This window comes from Channa argus, chromosome 3 (assembly GCF_033026475.1).
Source record: "Channa argus isolate prfri chromosome 3, Channa argus male v1.0, whole genome shotgun sequence".
In the NCBI taxonomy this organism is placed as follows: domain Eukaryota; kingdom Metazoa; phylum Chordata; class Actinopteri; order Anabantiformes; family Channidae; genus Channa; species Channa argus.
Window position 1 is genome coordinate 4,415,815 of NC_090199.1, and position 23,638 is coordinate 4,439,452.

The 23,638-nt window shown below is 40.7% G+C and overlaps 2 protein-coding genes across 3 annotated transcripts; both read left to right on the forward strand.

Annotated features, from left to right (window-relative positions):
• The first annotated feature begins 2,260 nt into the window (after window positions 1-2,260).
• On the forward strand, window positions 2,261-7,720 carry LOC137124618 (B-cell receptor CD22-like). The gene is made up of 6 exons (XM_067499719.1): window positions 2,261-2,576; window positions 2,893-3,159; window positions 3,559-3,816; window positions 4,319-4,403; window positions 4,489-4,549; window positions 5,573-7,720. Exons 1-6 carry the CDS (start codon window positions 2,261-2,263, stop codon window positions 5,735-5,737), a joined length of 1,152 nt encoding a protein of 383 aa, XP_067355820.1. The 3' UTR covers window positions 5,738-7,720.
• Window positions 7,721-7,811: 91 nt separating this feature from the next.
• LOC137124646 (Fc receptor-like protein 1) lies at window positions 7,812-21,253 on the forward strand. 2 transcript variants are annotated; one of them, XM_067499759.1, is made up of 9 exons: window positions 7,812-7,949; window positions 11,218-11,568; window positions 11,656-11,883; window positions 12,686-12,952; window positions 15,890-16,150; window positions 17,296-17,380; window positions 17,468-17,528; window positions 18,436-18,614; window positions 18,726-21,253. In XM_067499759.1, the coding sequence occupies exons 1-9, from the start codon at window positions 7,838-7,840 to the stop codon at window positions 18,787-18,789; spliced, it is 1,608 nt and encodes a 535-aa protein (XP_067355860.1). In that variant the 5' UTR covers window positions 7,812-7,837; the 3' UTR covers window positions 18,790-21,253. The 2 variants fall into 2 exon arrangements, with proteins under 2 accessions (XP_067355860.1, XP_067355861.1); XM_067499760.1 differs by having other exon boundaries at window positions 18,732-21,253.
• The last annotated feature ends 2,385 nt before the right edge of the window (window positions 21,254-23,638 follow it).

Consider the following 23,638-nt stretch of genomic DNA (forward strand, 5'->3'; position numbering starts at 1 on the left):
ATTATTTGGTCTGAGGTTTGGACCTTCTACGTCGTGGGCCAACACCCGGAGGACAGATTGCCAGACGGGTCCCTAAATACCCGGTCAAGACCCAGGTATGGCTCTGTGTCTGGGGTCTTTGCCCCAAGAAGGACATAAATGCCCTCGTGGCATCCATGGCGGGAAAGGGAAAAGAAAAAGAAAGAAAACCACTCGCACGTCTCAGTCTGGCCAGATCCTACTGTCACGATTTTGGTTTAAGGGTGGACCCAAGTAAAGAGACGGCAAGGGGGAGGGAACTGATTAACAGGTTTTATTGAAAAAGGCTAAGGGTTATCAAACATGAAACACGAGGATAACTAAACTGAATCATGAACTGAGCGAACCAAAACCTTGGACAGGGATCTGAAGCCTATAATAAATCTGAATGGATAGACAGGGAAAACTTAAAGAAACTAACAAACAGGTAAACGCCAAATAAATTACACTGATGAGAAACATAAACCACTAAAATAGAATGAAAACATGGATATGACAAAGAAAACTTACAAACGGGAGCACAGAAACTCAGAGGAGGCAGACATGAACAAATTGAACACAAAGCACTGGCAAATAGAAAAACACAGAAGCATAACTAATACCTGAAATAACAAAGGCCAAACAAGTGGAAATTAACAAGAGGCTAGTTTAAATCACTGAATGAAACAGAAGGCAAACCTCAGACCAAAAATGACACTGAAGCAGAGTCAACACAAAGTCAAGTATTTCTTTCCAAAAGTCCAGAGTCTACTATGGGGTGGGTGAGGGTAACAACAATGGCAATGACAACATTGATGACAGTAGTGACCACATTAACAATGACAAGGATCTGGCAGGGGAGTGAAGGGAAGACTGAACTTAAATATAGGAGCAAACAGATGCAAACAATGAGGGACAACGAGGGTAAAGCTGGGTAAAAAGAACCAGGGACAGGAAGTAAGGAGAAGGGCCACAAAATAAAAGTCCAGGAAAAGGAAGTGCGACGAGATCCTGACACATACAAAGAGATGATAGATTGATGCACGAGCAGCAACATTTTAGAATCATATCTTCAGATAATAGATCTGATAAATGGGGATTTTGAAGTTTATCCAAGTTTGTTCTGATCATGGTTTCTGCTGTTCTCTCTTACAGTGATACAGGGTCAGATTGGATGGAGAGTGACTTACACTTCTACTGAGATCTGTGCCATAAAAGGATCCACAGTGGAAATATCCGGCATCTACACATACCCACTCACAGGAAACAGCTCAGTTACAAACACATCATGGTTTATCAAAGGGAGTAATACTGCACCTGTGGATCTGTTAACAGACTCAGATTACACAGGTCGTGTGCGTTTTCACTGTGAAAACAACAAATGCACTCTGACCATCACAGACCTGAGACTGAGAGACTCAGCTGTTTACAAGTTCAGGTTCACAACAAACCAACAACCAGTAAGTTATACTGGTGAACCTGGAGTCACTTTGTCTGTCACAGGTAAAATATTAATTGGAAAAATTTGATCTATGTTTAATTATGATCTGAAAACATCAGTGTGTGTTTGCCTGTATTTGATGTTTTAATGTTTGTTCTTTGTGCACATTCAGCTCTCAGTGTGCAGGTGATCAAAGCAGCATCATATCCAGGTTCTAACAGGGTGGAGATGCAGTGTCACAGCAGCTGTGATCTACCTGGTCGTCCTTCATACATCTGGTACAACAATGGACAGAAAATAAAAGGACAAACATCTCATTATTTCTCAGGCAACATCAAAGACTTAGGCAGCATTTCCTGTGCTGTAAAAAGACAAGAGACGTTCCCGTCTCCTTCAGTGTGTGAGTTTCCTCAACACTCTTCTATTAACACCATCATTTAACTTAATGTTTGTTGAAATATTAGTCAGTCAGAGGTTTTTCATGATTCATTGTGAAGAGTTAGAAGAAAATCACATGTCCACAAAGACTCCGACACAGCATCATTTGTTTTGTCTCCAGTCTTCAGAACTGCTGACTAGAACTTTCTGTCTCTTTCTGACCCTGATGTTCATGTGCTTCAACCTTTCTGCTTTAAAGAAATATGAGGGAAATCAGTCTTGTTTGCTTTTATATTAAGTGTTGGTTTACTCCTCAGTAACAAAGTGTCCAACTTTTATCTGAGACAAGAAAACACCATCATCTCTAGACCAACACTTATACATGAAACAATAGTTCATGTACAATAGGTTAATTTAAAATAAAATAAGAAAATGTATCTGAAAATGTTAATCTTTTCTCCTCCAGATCCTCCAAAACTTCCCTCTGTGTCAGTGAGTCCCTCTGCTGAGATAGTGGAGGGTAGTTCAGTGACTGTGACCTGTAGCAGTGATGCTAACCCAGCAGCTAATTACACCTGGTACAAGAAGAACCAAACAGTGGTCAACAAGGAGAACGGAAATCTAAATGTTCAACCTCTTAATCAAGAACCACAACTTGTCTTCGCCTCCATCCAGTCCTCTGACTTTGGACAATATTACTGTGAAGCTGAGAACGAGCTGGGGAGGAACAGATCTGGAGACATTAGTCTTAATGTGAAATGTGAGTAAAACAACTTATATAAGTAGAAACATAGTGGAATAATTTGGCTGATCATACTCACTTTCTTTAGCTCTGCCTGCTGTCAGTCACAAAACCATCTAGAATGTTTCTGATGCTTCTACACTTGTTTTCTTATTACAACACATGTAGCAACAGATACATATGTCCTCATTTCTATTAGTTAAAATAATTTAATTTCTCTTAAATGTCTTGTGTCTTACATGATCAAAAACCTCATATTGTTTCAGAGAACAGTGGTTTATCATAATACATATCCTACAAACAATAAACTGTGTTCAAATGTTTCCTCCTCCAGATCCTCCACAGCTTCCCTCTGTGTCAGTGAGTCCCTCTGCTGAGATAGTGGAGGGTAGTTCAGTGACTCTGACCTGTAGCACTGATGCTAACCCAGCAGCTAATTACACCTGGTTCAAGCAAAAAGGCCCAGATCCTAAATACATCCATGAAAAACCACAGCTTGTCTTCAGATCTATCAAGTCTTCTGCCTCTGGACATTATTACTGTACAGCTGAGAACAAACTGGGGAGGAGGACATCTGAAGTTGTCTCTATTAATGTAAAATGTGAGTAAAACAAAGAAAACGTACAACTTTCTAAATATTAACAAAAACTTTATGTTTTGCCAATTATTCACTTTAACTTCTTCTTGTAACTGTAAAAAATGCAGACACATAAACTGTTGTGGCCGCTGCAGTTTGTTTGAAGACATATAATCATGCAAAAGACAACAGGAAGATTTTCTCTTTCATTATGATTTTTTTCTTCACTGTGTCACAAACAAGTTGAAACTTTTACAGGCGATAACAAAAGTGTGTAGCTTCACAGCATGTGGCCTATGAGCCATTTACCATCCACCTCTTCCTTCATGACAAACAGTAATTTCTTACATCTTATTCAGTTATTGTACCTTTAAGTCCTGCTGTGAAGTCCAGTGAAGAATTTGATTTTTCTTTCTCCTCCAGATCCTCCACAGCCTCCCTCTGTGTCAGTGAGTCCCTCTGCTGAGATAGTGGAGGGTAGTTCAGTGACTCTGACCTGTAGCAGTGATGCTAACCCAGCAGCTAATTATACCTGGTACAAGGAGAATGAAGACTCACCAAAAGCTTCAGGACAGATCTTCACCATCACTGACTTCAGACCTGAACACAGTGGGAATTATTACTGTGAAGCCCAGAACACAATAGGACGTCAGAACTCCACCTTACATCTGTTTGTAACAAGTAAGATTTTGCATTGAGACACACACACACACACACACACACACACAGACACACACACACAGTACCATATGTCATAAAGCAACGTGTGATGGTGAGTTTACAACTGCACAACTTTGTTTTCTCAGTCTTGGATGAAAACATTAACTAGGACAATAGTACACATGAGGAAGTGATGCTGGTGTATGTATGATAGTAGAAGTTCTACTATTAAATATCAAGGATGTATTAATACATTATACATAAATGACTTATAAGAAAATCAATAATTTCCAACTTTAAAGTAAAAATTTCACTACTTCCAAAGTGTAAAAGTCATTTTAGGATCAGCAGCAGTTTGAGTGAATCTCTATTATTCTCTGATGCAAAGTGTCTAGTTGGCCTCTAATCCACATTAGAGAAGCTCAGACATACTCACCTTTACCTAAACCTGTAAAAACTCAGCAGATTTAGTGTCTTTATTCAAAATCACTCTGTTCAGTCTTTTCTTCTGATCCGTCCTCAGAAACTGGGAAATCCACCGCTGCTGGAGTAACCACTGCTGTCCTCCTGCTGCTTGTCATATTCTTCTTTGTCTTCTTATGGATTAGGTGAGCAGCTTTGTTTCACGAACTCATTATTAGCTAATTTAATTTAAACACTCAAATATTTCTGAAATTCACTTTATTAATTCAGAAAAAAGAGGACGAACAAGCACCTGTCTGAACCTGACGAGAGACCAGAAAACAGGGAACAGGTAAGTTTCTTTAAAACACTTACACTTGTACGTCCCTGCAGCAAAGTGAGGAGTTAAACCACTGGAGCTCAGCAAACACAAGATTTCATACAGATTTTGCTGTTGGAAAACACTTCTGTTTTCCCTGAAGTCACAATTTTACATATTGGCCAAAAAAGAAAGTCACTGCAGGTCACTGGGCACTTTTCCCTCAAACATCACAACTTACAGTGAAAAATACAAAATAAATGTCTCAATGTCCCTGTATCCCCATGGTGATTTTACCAGAAATAACAAACCCTGCTGCTTTTTTGAGATGGTCTGTTAAATAACTGTAAAAAAAAAAAAAAAACACTGTCCAACTGTCTCTGACATGCAGGACCTACAGTGAACATCTGAACTCGACCAATTCAGATGCTCAACACAACACAGCATTTGTACTGTTTTCCTCCCTCAGGGAAAATAACAGGACTTTCACCTAAAACCAGTTTTTCTTTATCGTGCTGCATCAGATTTGATTCTTTTTTCCATAATGTTCAAACTCAGAAAAGCTAAACACTGTGAAAATACAAATAGAAAGCAAAAATTCAAAATAAAGAGATGATTTTTAAATTTAGTTCTATTGCACCTGTCAGTGAGGCCACAGGTTCTCATTAACATTAAACTGACTGATTTCCCTCATCTTTGATCCAGATTTGCCAATAGAAACACAGAGGAGCATCTTTTCTAGTTGCATAAGAACTGATCCCTGAAGAATTTTGCATACGGGGTTGTACACACAAATATTAGATATTAGGGTCTCGGCCAGTGGATTTCCCGTAACCCTAACCTCACGACCCTGTTCCATCAGTCAAACCTCTCTGTCCACAATCTGGTTTTGTTGCATGAAGTGCTGAGAAAAAGTTCTGTGTGTTGAAAACAGTGATATTTGTTCTGTCATTAGGTTTTTCTCTAGATGATGTTTTTTTTTTCTCTGCAGAAGTTTAAACTAAACACATTATACCACATGTCAGTTTTGTAGCTGAAGTACTTTTGTCTTTGCAGTGTCTACCTGATCAGGGACAACTAAAAGAGCAGGAACACCTTCAATACGCCAGTGTCCAGTTCTCCAACATCAGAGCAGTTCAGCCCCACAGACACAAGGAGAAGGAAGAAGTGGTTGAATACACTGCTCTCAGATTTAACAGTAAACGTTCTGCCCAGAGATGAGCAGCTCCTCACACAGTAACCCCATCCTGACTGAGATTAAAGTAGGAAGTCAGGAAACGGAAGAGAATCCAGTCGTATTGTACATCACCAACCCCTGATGAACCAGTTTATTATTTTTCTTTTAGATGAATGTAGGCAACGTCAGATTTCCACCAGATGGGTAAAATCTCATGTGGGCCGCATTAAATGAACTGCACTATGTTGGTTTAAATCTTATTCATCAGATTCCATTGTGTTCATATCAGTGTGGAATGTTCCAGCCCTAAAGGTTCAATCAAACTTAAAGCACGACCAAAAGAGAGGCTGTGTTTGAGAGCATACTATGATGCACATGGGACACAAACTGTCTGGTTTATAAGAGTAGTTAAATAATTTACCATTTGGTCTTTGAAATGGCCACTGCTGTTATCTCTCAAAAAATTCATAGGTTTATTCAATGACGATGGACATTGTAGTTGTCTTTAGATGTCTGTCAGATACATCAGATCCTCATCTGAACAGTGAATGCAGAAAACAAGGTAACTGACTTTATTTTGTCTTTGTACTTTCTACATCTGTTAAATTCATCAGCTTCATCCATCCATTATCTGCAACTGCTTGTCCTGTGTAGGGTAATGGTTGGGGCTGAAGCCGATCCCAGCTGTCATAGGGCAAAGGGGAAGGTAGACCCTGGACAGGTCAGGTCCCCATCTATCTCAGGGTCAACACAGAGACATACACTCACACCTCTGGTCAATTTAGAGACACCAATTAAACTAACTTATATGCCATTAGACTGTGGGTAACATGGAGAGTCTGCATGTCTTAAGGTGTTGCTCTAAAGTTCTTTCGAACCTCATTGAGCATTATGGGATGTTCCTTTAGAATGATCTTGATGATCATGATCACACCTTCATTCTCGTTTCATTGATTGGCCTCCAGGTTTGCTAACACCCAGCTCCAGTTCACCTTTAGTGAACACGTGTGGATCAGTTCACTCAGACAACTGTTCAGCCAAGCAGATCATTTTTTGTTTAATTTAACTGCAAACTGTGACAGATTTGTCAAATTTTATTACAATGAAAATCGATTTCGAGTCATTAAAACTGCTTTTTAAATGAACAGAATTTCACCATCCTACACTTCATTTCACTGTTTCATACACGTTGATGCTTCGTTACCACTAACTTTCATATGAGTCTCTCACGCCTTAGTTTTCTGCATTTCTCTTCAATCATGTGACATTTTGACCAGAGTAAACAGAGAAAAAAGAAACCAAAAGCTTTTATTTTCAAACCTACTCATACAATAAAACATTAATATTGGAAAGAAACATCATCTGTTTAGTAAAACTGCTGCATGGTTCACATGTCCCATCTGTCAGCACAGAAAGTATTTGAAACCAGAAGAACTGATTCTGGGCTCAGCACCTTTATTCACTCAGTCCGTCTGCAGTGACTAAGCCGTTAATCTTGTCTTTAAAAAAAGGAAATGCATCATGTAACTCTGCCCTACATCAACATGGCTAATAATAAAGTCACTTTACAGAGTCTGAACTCTGTAAACTGTGATGTCTGTTAATTTTTCCACATACTAAACTCTGCCCAGACTTTTGCATTTGTCACTTCTCACTTTAACTGCTCTTATCTTGTATTTATGCACGATATAGTTCTTTTCTGTGTTAGCTGCATAGTAATGTTTCACACTTTGCATGAAGGCATGTTGTTTCATTTGAGTTTGAAATTGTTTTTGTGATACGATGACTAAAGGACACACTGCTACACTTGTAGACCTCAGTTTATTTAATGCTTTGCTTTATTTAACTTTTTTGTGTGAAAAGTGCAAATACATCAGCAGTTGCATTAGTAAATGTGATTGTGTTGTGCAACAGGTTTGCTAATACACAACACAAATTTCTTTTATCATATTTTTTATTAGAAAGTCAAATGTTAGTTTAACTTAAGTGTCTACTGCTCATAAATAAAACAAATAATGAAAGAAGAAGGAAGTCTGCTGTATTTCAACATCCTTTCCATCTTCTGCTTAATAGTGAGAGAAAAGAGAAAAAACATCCTCATTTAGTGCAGAGTTGTGTAGTGATGTGATTGATGCACTTCCTACATGTTTGTCTGCTGGTTTGTTCTATTGCAGTTTCACAGACACATGAGAGGAGCAGCTATGAGTTTAACAGCAGCAGCGAGTGGATTTGTCGTCTTCCTTCTCTCTGTGTCAGGTACTGTGCATCTATATTTTCACCTGCTGCTTTAAAACATGGGGATGTGTTTTTTTTTTTTTTTTTACATTAATTAGAACTTTTTGCGTTAGATTTAAAAATAACAGTTCTGTAATTTCTACATTAAGTTATGATGGGTTTACCAGTGCAGTACTTTTTCAGACATGCTGTAACATCTTTCTGAATTCCTTTATTTTCCACTAAACTTTTTAACTTGTTGGTGATATCAACAGTATTTGTCTTATTGGGGTTTTATGAATGCAACATGAAGAACAACACACACAAATGCAGTCACATGGACAGGAATCGACAATAAAGTGTCTTAAATAGTCCCCAAAACACCAAAACTCGCAACTGATCAGACAGGGAAGGAAATGCAGACACAGATGATGCAACAGAAACATGTTCAGGTGTTAAAAACTAACTAAATTTAAAAACTAAATAAGAAAAACCAGGAGATGAGACTCATCTATGCAATGAACATGAAGAACTTTATAAAACGGTTAACGCAGATAGAACAGATTGGTTTGAATCGTTTGAGAAGGTACAGGTGTGGTATAGATGTTTTCTTGTGTATTGTTGATACTTTCTGAGCTCAGTGTGATGTTTTCATGCTCTTTATAGTTGCACGTTCTGCTGACGTAGCACTTTTATCCAAAGTGCTTTAGATTGTTATTTCTCATTTACACATACACCAATGGTGGTGGCTGCCATGCAAAGTGCTCACCTGACCAACGAGGTGTGTTCTGCCCAAGGACACTTCAACATGTAGCCAGAAGGGACTGGGAGTCAAACCACTGTGGACCGTTGATGACTGCCTTACCAACTGAGAATAAAAGCTTCCTCAATTCACTGCAATTCTCTGGGGTTTTCTCATTTAGCAGTAACCCGACCACAGAGTGAACGGAAAATAACCAAGAATACCACATTTATCTACACTGATCACATCCTCTCTTGTTCTAGCCAGAAAAAAAAGACTTAAATTACCCAGTAGGTTCAGAACTACAGACTGTGTGAAATCTTAGTGCCACTTTGTCCAGTCTTTGGAGGAGGAGATGGAACAACAAAGGACTTTCCCATCAGAGACCAGGGTTTACATTTACATTTACATTTACATTTAGTCATTTAGCAGATACTTTTATCCAAAGCGACTTACAAGTGAGGTACAAGGTACAAAAATATAAGTCAAGGACAAAACATCAAAGCAAAGTCCTATCAGAAAAGTGTTCACAGTTCACGAGATACAAGTGCAAGAGAGCAGAAAGTTTTTTTTATTTTTTTAAAGATTTAAGTGCATAGGAAGATGCGGAAGAGTTCAGTTTTCAGCAGTTTTTTGAATATTGGGAGAGAATCAGCTGAGCGTGCAGCGTTTGGTAGCTCGTTCCACCATCGTGGGATCATTGCGCTGAACAGTTTTGCTTGGTGTCTTCTATGCGGTGCTGGAACCACCAGACGTCGTTCGTTGGCAGACCGCAGCGGGCGAGAAGGATTGTAGACTTGAATGAGTGAGTTGAGGTAAGCGGGAGCTGTCGAGTTAACAACCCTGTAAGCAAGAGACAGAGCTTTGAACCTGATGCGAGCAGCAACAGGAAGCCAGTGTAGAGATCTAAAAAGTGGTGTGACATGGGTCTTTTTTGGCTGATTAAAAATTAGGGTTCTGCATGTTGTCTGCTCTAATAATGATCATTGTTTGATTTAACTTATATATATATAATTTCTTTAACTTAGCCATACTCAAAGTTTTTGTGCCTAAAACTGAAAACATCAGCAAGGTCAGTGGATTAGTTGTTTTTCTGTACACTGACAACATTTGAGTTTAAAACCACATAAACAAGAAATATTAAACTTACACCTTCAACATAGAACCTTTTGGATCAGATGACCCACATAATAAGTGGAACACCTGACTGACATATCAAATACTGGGTGAGTGGAAAATGAAGAGGGAGACACAGAGAGAGAGGGACAACTACAGGAAAAGAAGACAAGATATAAATGTCATGCAGTGGTGACAAATAATTCATGGGGGAGGAGTTCAGTGCACTGGGGGGTCCCACCACAGTCTAAAGGCTGAATTATACTTCTCTGTCGATACACATAAATGTTGAAACAAACCTACGCTCTGATACATTTGCATGTGTTTCTTTAATACTTGCTTGTATAGTACTTGTCCACAAGAGGGCAGTATCACATTTAAACAAACCAATTCAATTTGCTGACAATGAAGAAACAATCCAGAAACTGAAATAAAATGTGCGTGTTCTACAATTTACATCTACATCAAGGATCAGCTCTGAGCCCCTTCTTGTTTGCTCTGGTGATGGACAGGCTGACAGATGAGGTTAGACAGGAATCTCCATGGACTATGATGTTTGCAGATGACATTGTGATTTGTAGTGAGAGCAGGGAGCAGGTGGAGGAAAATCTAGAGAGGTGGAGGTCTGCTCTGGAAAACAGAGGAATGAAGCTTAGCCGCAGCAAGACAGAATACATGTGTGTCAATGAGAGGGACCCAGGTGGAACGGTGAGGTTACAGGGAGCAGAGGTGAAGAAGGTGCAGGACTTTAAGTACTTAGGGTCAATGGTTCAGAGCAACGGAGATTGTGGAAAAGAGGTGAAGAGACGAGTGCAGGCAGGTTGGAACGGGTGGAGAAAAGTGTCGGGTGTGTCGTGTGATAAAATCTAGAGGAAGACCTGAGAGGATATTTATGGATGTAGTGAGAGAGGACATGAAGTTAGTTGGTGTGAGAGAAGAGGATGCAGAGGACAGAGTTAGATGGAGGCACATGATTTGCTGTGGTGACAGCTGAAAGGGAGCAGTTGAAAGAAGTTCTACAATTCACACAACTCAGCTTCTGTAAATGTAAATACTGTAATTGTGGATTTTACATTTAGTCATTATGCTTTTACAAGTGAGAAACCACCCTAACCATAAAATGCACCTGAACTTTTTTGCCCCCTGAAGAAATGGTTCTTTGGCAGGATGCTCCGCTGAGATGTGGTCTACAAAAGTGAATTTCACAGCAGTAGAAATCCCAAATTATAATGAGAAGAGAAAGATGAAGATGTGATGTATTTGATAGAGAACTACAATGTTCTGTCCTTTGTTGTTATTGAATAAACCTATGAATAATTTAGAGATTGTGATTGAACAATTGTGGTTAGATTCATGACAATACCTGCAGATAACTAGTTTTATTATTTATCTTATTAAGTGATTGTTAACTAAAGCTGTTAACTTTAATTCCTGCTGTTCTCTGTGTTACAGTGATACAGGGTCAGAATGGATGGAGAGTGACTTACACTTCTACTCAGATCTGTGCCATAAAAGGATCAACAGTGGACATACGCTGCACCTACACATACCCATCCACAACTAAAACTTCTAAAGTTGAGAAGAAATTATGGTTTACTAAAGGGACTGATCCTAAACCTGTGGACTTGACAGCAGACCCAGACTATGAGGGCCGTGTGGAGTATCTTTTTTATAATAAAGTTTGCACTCTGAGAATAAAAGACCTGAGAAAGAGCGACTCAGCTGTGTACAAGTTTAGGTTCATAACAAAGCAACCAGAAGAGAAATATACAGGGAAACCTGGAGTGACTTTGTCCGTTACAGGTAAGATTATAAAACTACTAGGATGTACTTGTGTTCACTTGTGCATTTGTGTGACCATGATTTTGTGTTGTTTTTGCATGTATTCAGATCTCCAGATGCAGGTGATCAGATCACAAATCCACCAGGACGTTACTTGGGCAGATGTGAAGTGCTTAAATAGTTGTCCACCTGATCGTCTTACCTATGTTTGGTACAAGAATGCACAGAAACTTAGGACAGAAACAACGTCATCTTCTGTTACTCATAAGTTTTCTCCTGCAGACAGTTATTCCTGTGCTATAAAAGGACATGAGGAGTTCAGGTCTCCTTCAGTTTGTGAGTTTAATGACACATCACCATCTGGTGGAGTCTCTTAGATTCTTACAGCTGCTTTGGTTGCATGTTAGAGATTTTGCCATTTAAAGTGTCTTTTCTTACAGTTTGAACCAGGTTCATAAAATCCATGTACGTGTCTTTGGTATTTGCTCATTAACTGTGTAAAAGTGAAAAAAAAAAGATTTATAAAACATTAGATTTTTTTCATGTGTCAAAATCTCTCATTTCTAGTTTTTGTTGCACAGTTCATCTGTAACATAACAGCTCACACTGTAGAAATGAATTAAAACAAGACTTAGGAGTTTGTGATCACTCCGACATGATCAAGTCACATGGTTGGTTCAATGGTGAACATGTTTTAATGTGGTACATTATAGTAAAATCTAACGTTTTCAAAAACTAGGCCAGACTCTTAAGGGTTAAACAAAAAAATGTGCTGATCATAAAAGAAATCATTTCAGGTGCAAAACACTTCATGGATCCATGTTTGTATTTCACCAAACAAAGTCTGAAAAGAATGAAGGCTAGTTATAAACTTTCCAAATTGTTAGGATTCAACCATTAGCTTTATAAGATGTGTCCAATAAGCTTCTTTGTGGAAATGAAGTCAGAACAAATTCGTCAGAACAGCTGACTGTAAGACATTGTGACGTTTATGTTCTACAATGAACTTTTCCAATGTAGAAAAAACACGTGATAAAGACATGAACATCACCACTTTGCTTTAGTGTTGGTTTATGAACACTGTCTATGTAAAATTTGTTCCAAACCTTATTCTCACCCTGAAACTCCATGTTTCCAGATCCTCCACAGCTTCCCTCTGTGTCAGTGAGTCCCTCTGCTGAGATAGTGGAGGGTAGTTCAGTGACTCTGACCTGTAGCAGTGATGCTAACCCAGCAGCTAATTATACCTGGTTCAAGCAAAAAGGCCCAGATCTTGAATACATCCATGAAAAACCACAGTATGTCTTCAGCTCCATCCAGTCCTCTGCCTCTGGACAGTATTACTGTACAGCTGTGAACAAGCTGGGGATAAGAAGATCTGAGTATGTCTCTATTAATGTGAAATGTGAGTAAAACACAACACAAATATTAACAAAAAACATAATGTTTTCCTAATTATGCACTTTAACTTCTTCTTATTGTAACTGTAAAAAAAAAAGCAGACATATAAACTGTTTTGGCCGCTGCAGTTTGTTTAAAGACATATAATAATGAAGAAGACAACAGGAAGATTTTATCTTTTATTGGGATTTTTTTCTTCGTGTCACAAACAAGTTGAAACCTTTGCAGGCGATAACAAAACTGTTTGGATTTACGGCATGTGGCCTATGAGCCATTTACCATTCAAATCAAGTCAAGTCAAGTCAAGTGGCTTTTATTGTCCTTTCCACTATACACAGTGGTACACAGTACACAGTAGAAACGAGATAACGTTCCTCCAAGAACCAAGGTGCTACAAAACAACACAAGCGATGTAAAGTGCATCGACTGCAACTAGTGCAAACAGTGTAGACGAAAAACAGTACAGACAGACAGTGTAGACTGACAACACAAAGTAACATAGGACAGGACACAGAACCTAAGACAGTGCCGACCAGTAAACCTACTGTATACTATTTTACAGTAGAGTACAGTCAAGTGTGCTAAGGGTGTAAAAAGAGCAGCATGTAAACAGTATAGTGCATTTGAATGTCCAGCATGTAAACAGTGCAATTGCATTGGAATGTGCAAAAAACAGCAGGTAAACAGTGTAGTGCGGTAAGTGTAGAATAATAAAAGTAAATAAATAAATAAATAAGTGGTGGAAAGAATTGAGATGAGTAATGAGTGATGAGAGTGTGTTAAGTTCGGTTTGTAGTGTGTGTAAGTTCCATTTCAGTTCTGTGTGTTGAGGAGCCTGATGGCCTGCGGGAAAAAACTGTTGCACAGTCTGGATGTAGCGTCCCGAATGCTTCGGAACCTCTTTCCTGATGGCAGGAATGTGAAGACTGTGTGCGATGGGTGTGTGGGGTCGTCCACAATGCTGTTGGCTTTGCGGATGCATCGTGTTGTGTAAATGTGCATAACAGAGGGGAGAGAGACTCTGATGATCTTCTCAGCTGTCCTCACTATCCTCTGTAGGGTCTTGCGATCCCCAACGGTGCAGTTCCCAAACCAGGCAGTGATTCAGCTGCTCAGGATGCTCTCAATGGTCCCTCTGTAGAACATGGTCAGGATGGGCGGAGGGAGATGGGCTTTCCTCAGCCTTCTCAGGAAGTAGAGACGCTGCTGGGCTTTCTTGTCAAAGTTCAGAGACAGGTTGTTTGCTCCACACCAGGCTGTTAACCTTTGCACCTCCTCTCTGTAAGCTGACTCGTCGTTCTTGCTGATTAGACCCACCACAGTCGTGTCATCGGCAAACTTGACTATGTGGTTCGAGCTGTGCATTGCTAAGCAGTCGTGCGTCAGCAACGTGAACAGCAGAGGGCTGAGCACACAGCCCTGAGGGGCCCCAGTGCTCAGTGTGGTGGTGCTGGAGATGTTGTTCCCGATCCCGACTGACTGAGGTCTCCCAGTCAGGAAGTCCAGAGTCCATTTGCAGAGGGAGTTGTTCAGGCCCAATATGCTCAACTTCTCGATCAGGTGCTGAGGGATAATTGTGTTGAATTCTGAGCTGAAGTCAATGAACAGCATCTGTATGTATGAGTCCTTATTGTCCAGGTGGGTGAGGGCCAAATGGAGGGTCGTGGAGATGGCATCGTCCGTGGAACGATTTGGACGATACGCAGACTGCATGGGGTCCAGGGAGGTTGGGAGTTGGGACTTAATGTGCCTCATGACGAGCCTCTCAAAGCACTTCATCACGATGGGTGTGAGTGCGACGGGACGATAGTCATTGAGGCAGGAGACAGTAGACTTCGTAGGCACGGGAACAATGGTCGTTGTCTTGAGCCACGTAGGAACAACTTTGCTGCTCAGGGAGATGTTGAAGATGTCTGTAAAGACATCCGCCAGCTGTTCTGCGAATTTCCCTGAGCACTCTGCCAGGAATGTTGTCTGGTCCAGCAGACTTCCGTGGGTTAACTCTGCATAGTTAACTTCAGCTGTGGTTAGACAGAGCACCTGGTCACTGGGAGGAGGGGTGGACATCCTCGCCTTCACGTTGTTCTGTACCTCAAAACGGGCGTAGAAGTCGTTCAGCGCATCTGGGAGGGAGGCGTCACGGTCACAAGCAAGTGAAGTTGTCTTGTAGTTTGTGATCGCCTGGATGCCCTGCCACATGCGCCGGGTGTCTCCGCTGTCTTGGAAGTGGTCGTGGATTTTCTTTGTGTGTCCGCGCTTGGCCTCTCTAATGGCACGGGACAGTTTGGCCCTTGCTGTTCTTAAGGCCGTCTTGTCCCCTGTTCTGAAGGCAGAGTCTCTTTGTTTTAGCAGCGCACACACGTTAGCATTTATCCTCGGCTTCCTGTTGGAGCGTGTAGTGATGGTCTTGGAAATGGTCACATCATCAACGCACTTGCTGATGTAGCTGGTTACTGTTGACGTGTATTCCTCCAAGTTGATGCAATCGCCATTGGTTGCGGCCTCCCTAAACATGTCCCAGTCAGTGCACTCAAAACAGTCTTGAAAGACAGAAGTAGCTCTTGCTGGCCAGGTTTTCACCTGATTCAGAACCGGTTTAGAGGGTCTGACGAGCGGTCTGTATGCTGGAATTAGCATAACCAAGATGTGGTCTGAGTAGCCGAGATGGGGGCGGGGCTCCGCACGAAAGGCGCCGGGGATGTTTGTGTAAACAGGATCCAGCGTGTTCCCTCCTCTTGTTGCAAAGTCCACATACTGATGGAGATTAGGGAGCACAGTCCTGAGATTCGCATGGTTGAAATCTCCGGCATTAATAAACAATCAACCACATTCCCCTCTTCCTTCATGAGAAACAGTTATTTCTTACATTTTATTCAGTTATTGTACATGTAAGTCCTGCTGTGAAGTCCAGTGAAGAATTTTAATTTTCTTTCTCCTCCAGATCCTCCAAAGCTTCCCTCTGTGTCAGTGAGTCCCTCTGCTGAGATAGTGGAGGGTAGTTCAGTGACTCTGACCTGTAGCAGTGATGCTAACCCAGCAGCTAATTATACCTGGTACAAGGAGAATGAAGACTCACCAAAAGCTTATGGACAGAACTTCACCATCACTGACATCAGACCTGAACACAGTGGGAATTATTCCTGTGAAGCCCAGAACACAATAGGACGTCAGAACTCCACCTCTGTATCTATAATTGTAGCAGGTATTATTTTGCATTAATCTGAACAGAGTCTTTTATGAAGGAGTCAAATCACTGCTTTCCACAAGAAATGATACTTTAGGTTCTTTCATACTCTGTGCAAGCTACACAGACAAAGATGCTTCCAGAGTATAAACAGCCCTAAGAAGCAAGAAGTTCACTAGAAACATCCTTCAGGTCATGTAAGAACTGCCCAGTGTTTATTGCCCCCAGGAATAAGAAAAGCAAAGTCAAAGCTACAATAACTGTTCAAGCTGTAGACTGAGACTCAAATTCCATCCAGCCAGGGTGTTATATGCTGATGCTGTGTCAAAACCTGTAGCGTCTCATAGAAAAGTACAGGATTTAATCTTTTTTAAGATGTCTAAAACAGTGAGCCTCACTCAAAAACCTTTAGAAGGGGAATATCCCACCACTACTGCCAGAGCTGTTCTGAGGGTCTGGGTCACAGGAGGCTTTGACAGCACCTCTCCACATTAAGATCCATTCTGGTGCACTGAAACCATTTAATAACAAATTATTTTTTTCTTAATAGGTTTAATAAATTTTTTTATTGTATTTTGGGACACATTTTCCTACTAACTAAACTAATGCAAAACTAATTTCAGTGGCAGTATAGCAATAAAGTTTAAGTGACTCACTAAACCTGAGTGTCCAGTTAGTTTTTAATAATCATAACACACATTAGAAAATATCTAAAATACTGATCACACTTACAGTGCTGTTACAGTCATGAACAGCAGCAGAAGTTTCTCCTATCTGACTATATAATAGAGTGAAACCAATTAATCCTCATCACCATGACCCAAATCAGTTTTTTGAAAATAATGGCACTGCCCCAAATAATCTAGAGGTCATTTAGAAACTAGCAACATCACATTTTTGTCTATCAGAGTGTCCTTAGAAAGTTACCAACACCGCGTATATTAACCTTGATTCCACGTGTGTCTCAAATATCAAAGGCTCTATTGGCCTCAGATAAACAGAACTGTTCAGGCAACACTATGTTGGAAAGGTAACTTGTACTGAGCAGGAAATGGCACAAGTACCACAGAGATGAATATGTTTAGTGCTCATCCAGCACTAAACATGCTGCTCCAATACAAAAAGTCTTAAGCCTACTCTGGTTTCTTTTGATTCGCCCTCAGAAACAGGGATATCAATAGTTGCTGGAGTAACTGCTGCTGTTCTCCTGCCTCTTCTCATATTGCTCTTTGTCTACTTTTGGATGAGGTGAGCAGCTCTGTTTCACTAAGTTATTGTTTTTTTTAATCAATAAAAGAAGTGAATAATTTATTTTCAAATGACCTTTCTAACCAGAAAAAATGGGGCTAAGATGGAACCACCTGAGTCTGGAGAGAAACCAGAAAACAGGGAACAGGTGAGAATTTTTAAAGTTTCAAATACACAAAGAGTCAAGAGTGCTAAGTGGAATTAGCAAGAGACGTCATATTTCTCCTTCACTAGCTTCTCTCCATTGGCTTCCCATAAAATCTAGAATAGAATTTAAAACCCTGCTTCTTACATATAAAGATATAAATGGTCAAGCCATCATATCTAAAAGACCTCATAGTTCCATATCAACCTAATAGACCCTTCGAACTCAGGCCTACTTGTGGTTTCCAAAAGACCCAACCCCTGATGCACTCAGCTCCTTCCCTCCTCTCTTCCCTCTCTCCTCTCCTCTCACGCCACATTTATTTGTCACCACTGTATGACATTCATTTTGTGTCTTCTTTCTCCTGTAGTTGTCTATCTCCCGGTCTGTCTCCCTCTCTCTGTCCCTTTCTGCAGGTGTCCCCGGCTTTGGAGCTATGTGTTTCCAGTGTGCAGCTACTGGTCCTACCAACCTGCTCAATGTTTTGTTGTCTGTCTTCTCTTTTTTCTTTTCTCTCTCCACTTTCCACTCACTCCAAACGGTCAAGGCACCCTGAGCCTGGTTCTGCTGGAGTTTTTCCTCTCCGTTGTTGTCTAGAGCTTGATCAAGTGGGATTTCTTGGGTTTTCTCTACATATTATAGTCTTAACTTTATTATCTGCCTTGAAATGACTTTGTTGTGAATGACGCTATATAAATTAAGTTTCATTGAATTGAATTAAATTACTCCAAGCTGTTTTGCTGCTTGTTCCTCTCAAACCTTGTCGTAAAAACAAAATTAACAACAATCATTGTTGCAGCTACTGTTGCTTTGGTCTTTTCTAAACAGATTTTTCCAGATATGCACCTTTCAGGATAAACAAATTTTACTACACACCATTTCTGTAACTGAAGTAATTTTGTCTTTGCAGCGTCCACCTGATCAGGGACAGTCAGAAAACCCTCAGTATACCACTGTTCATTTCTTCAAAGAACAAACAGATCCTGTCTACTACAACATCAGGGCAGCTCAGCCCCACAGACACATGGAGGAAGACGAAGTGACTGAGTATTCTGCTGTCAGATTTAACAGGGACAGTACTTCTCCGGAGTGAGTACCAATATCCTCATTCACTGCTTTTTTATCACCAATGGAATAAAATACTAATGATATAATTTCATATTATATTTTTTAAGTTTTGCTTTTCTTTTTTTCTCTGAGATTCAGACATCAGGAAACAGAAGAATCTACACCTGCACTGTACAGCACAGTCATCAAAACCTGATATTTTCTATTGCTCAAGACCAGCTCTCCAATCCATTACATACATTCATTTCCCATACACATTACATGAAATATGTTTGGGAAATGACCTCCTCAGGTCAGGGGACGTGGATATTTTAAGACATAACGGCATGTCTGGCCACGCCACACAGATAATCTATGAAGCACCTGTGCAGGCATGAAATCAGTGATTGTTTGATCTCCACCGAGCCAGGGTGCAACAAATAATCCTTGATATTTAAAAAGGGGAATTAGAGAATAATAAGAGAAGAAGAAGGAAGAAAGGTAGGTGTGTGTGCGTGCATGCGTTTTTCTGTGCACTTAGGCTTGTGGAGCCTCACTTGGTCCACTTACCAGTTGTAAGGTTGGGCAGCCTCCCTTGACATGTCACTGTTTGTCCAGATCTTGCTTGTACAGTGGGATGGTTTTTGTGGGCAGCTAACAGCCCCGCTCACATGGCTCATTCATGCAGTTTAGTCAGGGTACATTCAAGCAGCTTTCGAGCAGCATCCCTCATTCCTTGGAGAATGCCCATGGCAGGTATTTCACCTGCCTTGGTAGTCAGCATGCTGTTAGTCTGGGAGAGCCCCTATTGATGCCTGGATTGCTTTATCATGCAGGCACATAGTAGGGTGGCCTGTTTTTGCGTTTTTGTTCAGGGTATAAAGTGTGGGGGAGCCCCACTCTCTGGGAGCCCAGAAATGGCTAGAGGCACAACAACTGCTGAAATCCAGGCAGCCTGGTGCTATGGTTATTGGGACTGGGCAATCTCAGGTCTTAGCTAGAGAATTTTTGTAGGTTTATGACTAGGCAGGAAACCCCTCCCCATCCTGGACCTTTGGGGTCTCAACAAGCACCTCAATCTAGTGAAATGCTGTATGCATTTGATCCTGAGGGTGATGCAGACTGTCACACCAGGGGACAGGTTCACTACCATAAATCTGAGAGATGCATACTTTCAAGTCTCCATCTGGAGAAAGTATTAGCACTTTCTTCAGTTTGACTTTATTGGGCAGGATGTTAGAGTTTCAACTTCTGCCCTTTGGCATTTCACTGGCCACTTGATCTTCACCCATTGCATGGACGCAGTTCTTTTTCCTATGAGGCAGTGGGGTTTGAGGATCCTGAATTATTTAGATAATTAGCTTGTCTGCATTGCCTCAAAAGATCTGTGGCATCAACACATTGCCCTGCTCCTCAACCATGTGCAAAGTGCAGGCTTGAGCCCTCCCAGATGATGACATTCCTGGATACAACCCTGGGTTCAAGGACATCTTTGATTAAGTTGACCCCCGAGAGACAACATAGATTCCATGAGGGCATCAGCCATTTTCAGCTGCTCTCACTGCTCAGGTGCTGTCTCTAGATTGATAAGCTGATGACAGTGATAGTTGAGGTGGTCCCTCTTGCCCTTCTACACATGTGGCCTGTCCAGAGGTTTCTTCTTGGCCTGGGTCTAAGACCACAGGGCTCCCACCACACTATAGGTCAGGTTAAAAGCTGGAACTAGCCTTTCGTTGGTGAAGAGAACCCAACTACATCTAACAGGGCGTGTCACTGGGGCCAATAGTCCAACACTTTCTGGCATCCCAGGCAGGCTGCCATGCTATCTACAGAGGTCATGGTATCAGAGGACCCTGGGACATTCAGTGGGTGTCCCAACACATGCACATGCTGGAATTGAGGGCAGCCTTCTCCTGTTCCCCTGAGACCTGGATTTGGTACTCTGGGTACTTTGAGACACGCCGTCTTGAGCCCCTCAGTCATGTTGGCCTCGAGTGGCTTTCACTGAAGACAGCTTTACTTTTGTCTATGTCTTCTGCCAAGAGAAAATGGGAGCTCAACTTCTTTTTCATCCACCTGCACTGCTGTAAGTGTTTGTCAGGCAGCCCCGGCATCGTTCCCAATTCTGCCTTCCTCTCCAATAGCCTGTCAGAGTTCCATCTGGCCCAGTCCATTGAGCTACAGGTGTTGTTACTCCAGCTACACATCTGGCTGGCTTAATGTCCTTTAAGACCACTTGGAGAAGGGTTTCAATCAAGCTATCACTGTTTGCAAGCTGGCTGGGCAAACTGGTGTGTCTTGAAGAAGTTTCCATGAGTCCTGATCTTGGGAAGTTGTTTTCACATACATATGAAATATTTAATGGACCGGAGAGACAGTCTTCACTAAGAACTGCGCTTAGCACATAACTGGTTTTATGCACAACAAAAAGTCCTACTCCTAAGACATTATTCTTTGTGTTTCTTTTTTGTTGTTTTAAGATTTGTACTTTTGTACCCAACAACTAGGTGTGAATGCAAATGAGGAGAGCCACCACTGTATCATTTAAGAAGCTTTTTTAAATCTTATAAATATTTCTTACATAGTTGCATCTGCTGCATTCTACATTGTTTTGTCAGTGTGTTTTCTCTTAATCCTAAATCTCATATTTATAAATAAAATACGTTTAAACCTGATCTTAATAGATACACTCTCTATGTGTCTTCCTTCAAGGTAACAATCAATAATAATTGTGGCCCCGATGAAGAAGAAATGACTTAACTCCTACTGAAAGATGGATTGAAAACTTTTTGACAAGATATTTAAAGCAAGTAATTCTAGTTTAACCAAAGTGGAATGTAAATAGTTACTGATAAGTGTGTATAGTTCATAATCTGTTTCTAAAATAGGCAAAACACTGATTTTGGTAGTAAATATAATCGTATAAAAAACCGATGGCACCTTTAGTTAGTACACTGTACCGCTCATTCGCGCGTCCGTCAGAAAGACCTGTTGTGATTGACAGCAGAGAGGTAAAGGGGGCGGGGACACGAGCGGAGACGGGAGAGGGAGCTCTGCGTCAGGGAAGGTAACGACTGATCACTGAGGGTTCAAGCATGTTTCATTCGGTGGATGACAAATGTTATTTTGAACTGATTGAGGCATTTACGCGCATTTTCCCGTGTCAGCTGCGTAGTGTAACTTTTAGAGTTTGTGCTGCCGAAACAAGGCTGACGGACTGTAACTGTAAGTAACGTCGGCAAGTGCGTGAATCAGTCAACCGAGGTTAAAGCGACGCTGGCTTCAAGGTCAGACAGACCCCGCGGTGGGAGCGACGCCGTTTCGACTCTAATGAGGTCCTCTAATGCGGGACGGGTCAGAAAGCGCCACCGGGGACATGAAGCCTTACGGTGCCCTGACGAAGATTCGAGAAGCTGTTAATTGTAAATTGTATTTTAGATTCTATAAAGTGGTTAATTGTGTTGTAAATGGGAGTAAGTTGTAAGTTTTGTTTCAATATAAATTTCTGGCAACGTCCAATCTAACAAATATTATTTTCTATTTAAGCACAATCTGAAGTCAGTTATTTAAATAGAATAGTGAGTGAATGATCCTGCATTTAAGCATGTTGGTTTATACTGTAGCAGGTAATGACAATTCCACTCACCTTTGTTAAAGCTTTGTAATAGCTACGTTTATATAGGAACCTTCAAGCTCCTTTCACTCTAGTCTATACTTAATTTAAAAAGGTAAATTTGAAGAATATTTTAAATTCGTTGTACGTTACTCGGACTGATGGAAGACCAGATTCATGTTTTATCCTTTGACTGTAAATTATCTATCTCAGCTGGGTCCTTCTCAGGTTCATAAGTGCAGTCTGAGATTTCAATTTCTTCTTCAGATTCTACCTCATCCTGTTTATAATTTTCCTTCATACCCTTTTCCATTTCTGCAGGTGATGTTGGGCCTTTTTCTCCCCTTCTCTCCCTGAATCCTCGTCATCAGTCCATTCTTTCTCCTCATTATGTTCTGCATTGTTCTCCTGGTCATTTTCTTCCACAACATGGTTTGAAATGACCTCTCGAGCTTCCTGTGCAGTATAGTGTGTCTCCCTCCTCATAGTGCTGCCAGTCTCTCAGACTAAAATGTGAAATCCCCCACCCTTTTTTGTTGTTTGTGTTTTTATATATTAATTTTTTAAATGAAACCTCTAAGATCAAAGATGTGTTGGAAATTATTCATTTCAATAAAACACACAAAAGTCAATCAAATTACTTTAATTATAAGAAGCAACCTCCATTATTTTTAGAATTCTTGATGAATAATAAGCATATTTTGATGGCAGTAGATTTCATTTGGGGTCAGAATGAATGTACTTGGTTTTTTAATTTTTTTTTATTGCGAGTCAGTCGTAATGAAGATCTCTGCAAGAGATCAGACCCTGGTTTCAAAGGTTGTGGATCTTGTGACGGTTTTCTACTCACTGTAGCTACAAAACATTTTTGCTGCATCATACCAGTTTTACAGTCTCTTTTTATTTACTAGTAACTTTGTATTCTGCATTTTCATTGTGGTTTTTACTCGTAGGTCAATAGCAAACTCGCAACAAAGTGAGAAGAGAGTGTCAGGAACTTGTTGCACTTCCTGTCCCTGTGTGTTTGTGTGTGTGTGTGTGTCTTGGTTCCAAACCTGTTTAGTTTCCTTTTGGTATCCTTAGTCTGTCCTTGTGAGTCTTGTTAGTTAAACTTGTAGGTTTCTTTTGATTAAAGATTGCCAGGTGTTTTGTTTCCCTTCCCCCTGTTTGGTAGTAGAGTTCGGAGTTTTCTAGTTTAGAGTATTTATGTTAAGAGTTCTCCTTAGGCTTCCCCTTGTGTTTACTTGCTTTAATTGTCTATGTTAACCTGTGCCTTACTTCTTAAGTAGTTTAGTGTTTTGTGTCCATTTAAGTTTTATTTCTGTATCTGTTCTCACTATAGCCCGGGTTTTTTGTTACCTCGTTTTAGGAGCGATTTTGGTTGTATTATATATCTGTCAAATAAAACCCTTTTTCGTTCATCACTCGCACTTTCTCCTCTCTTGGGTCCCTC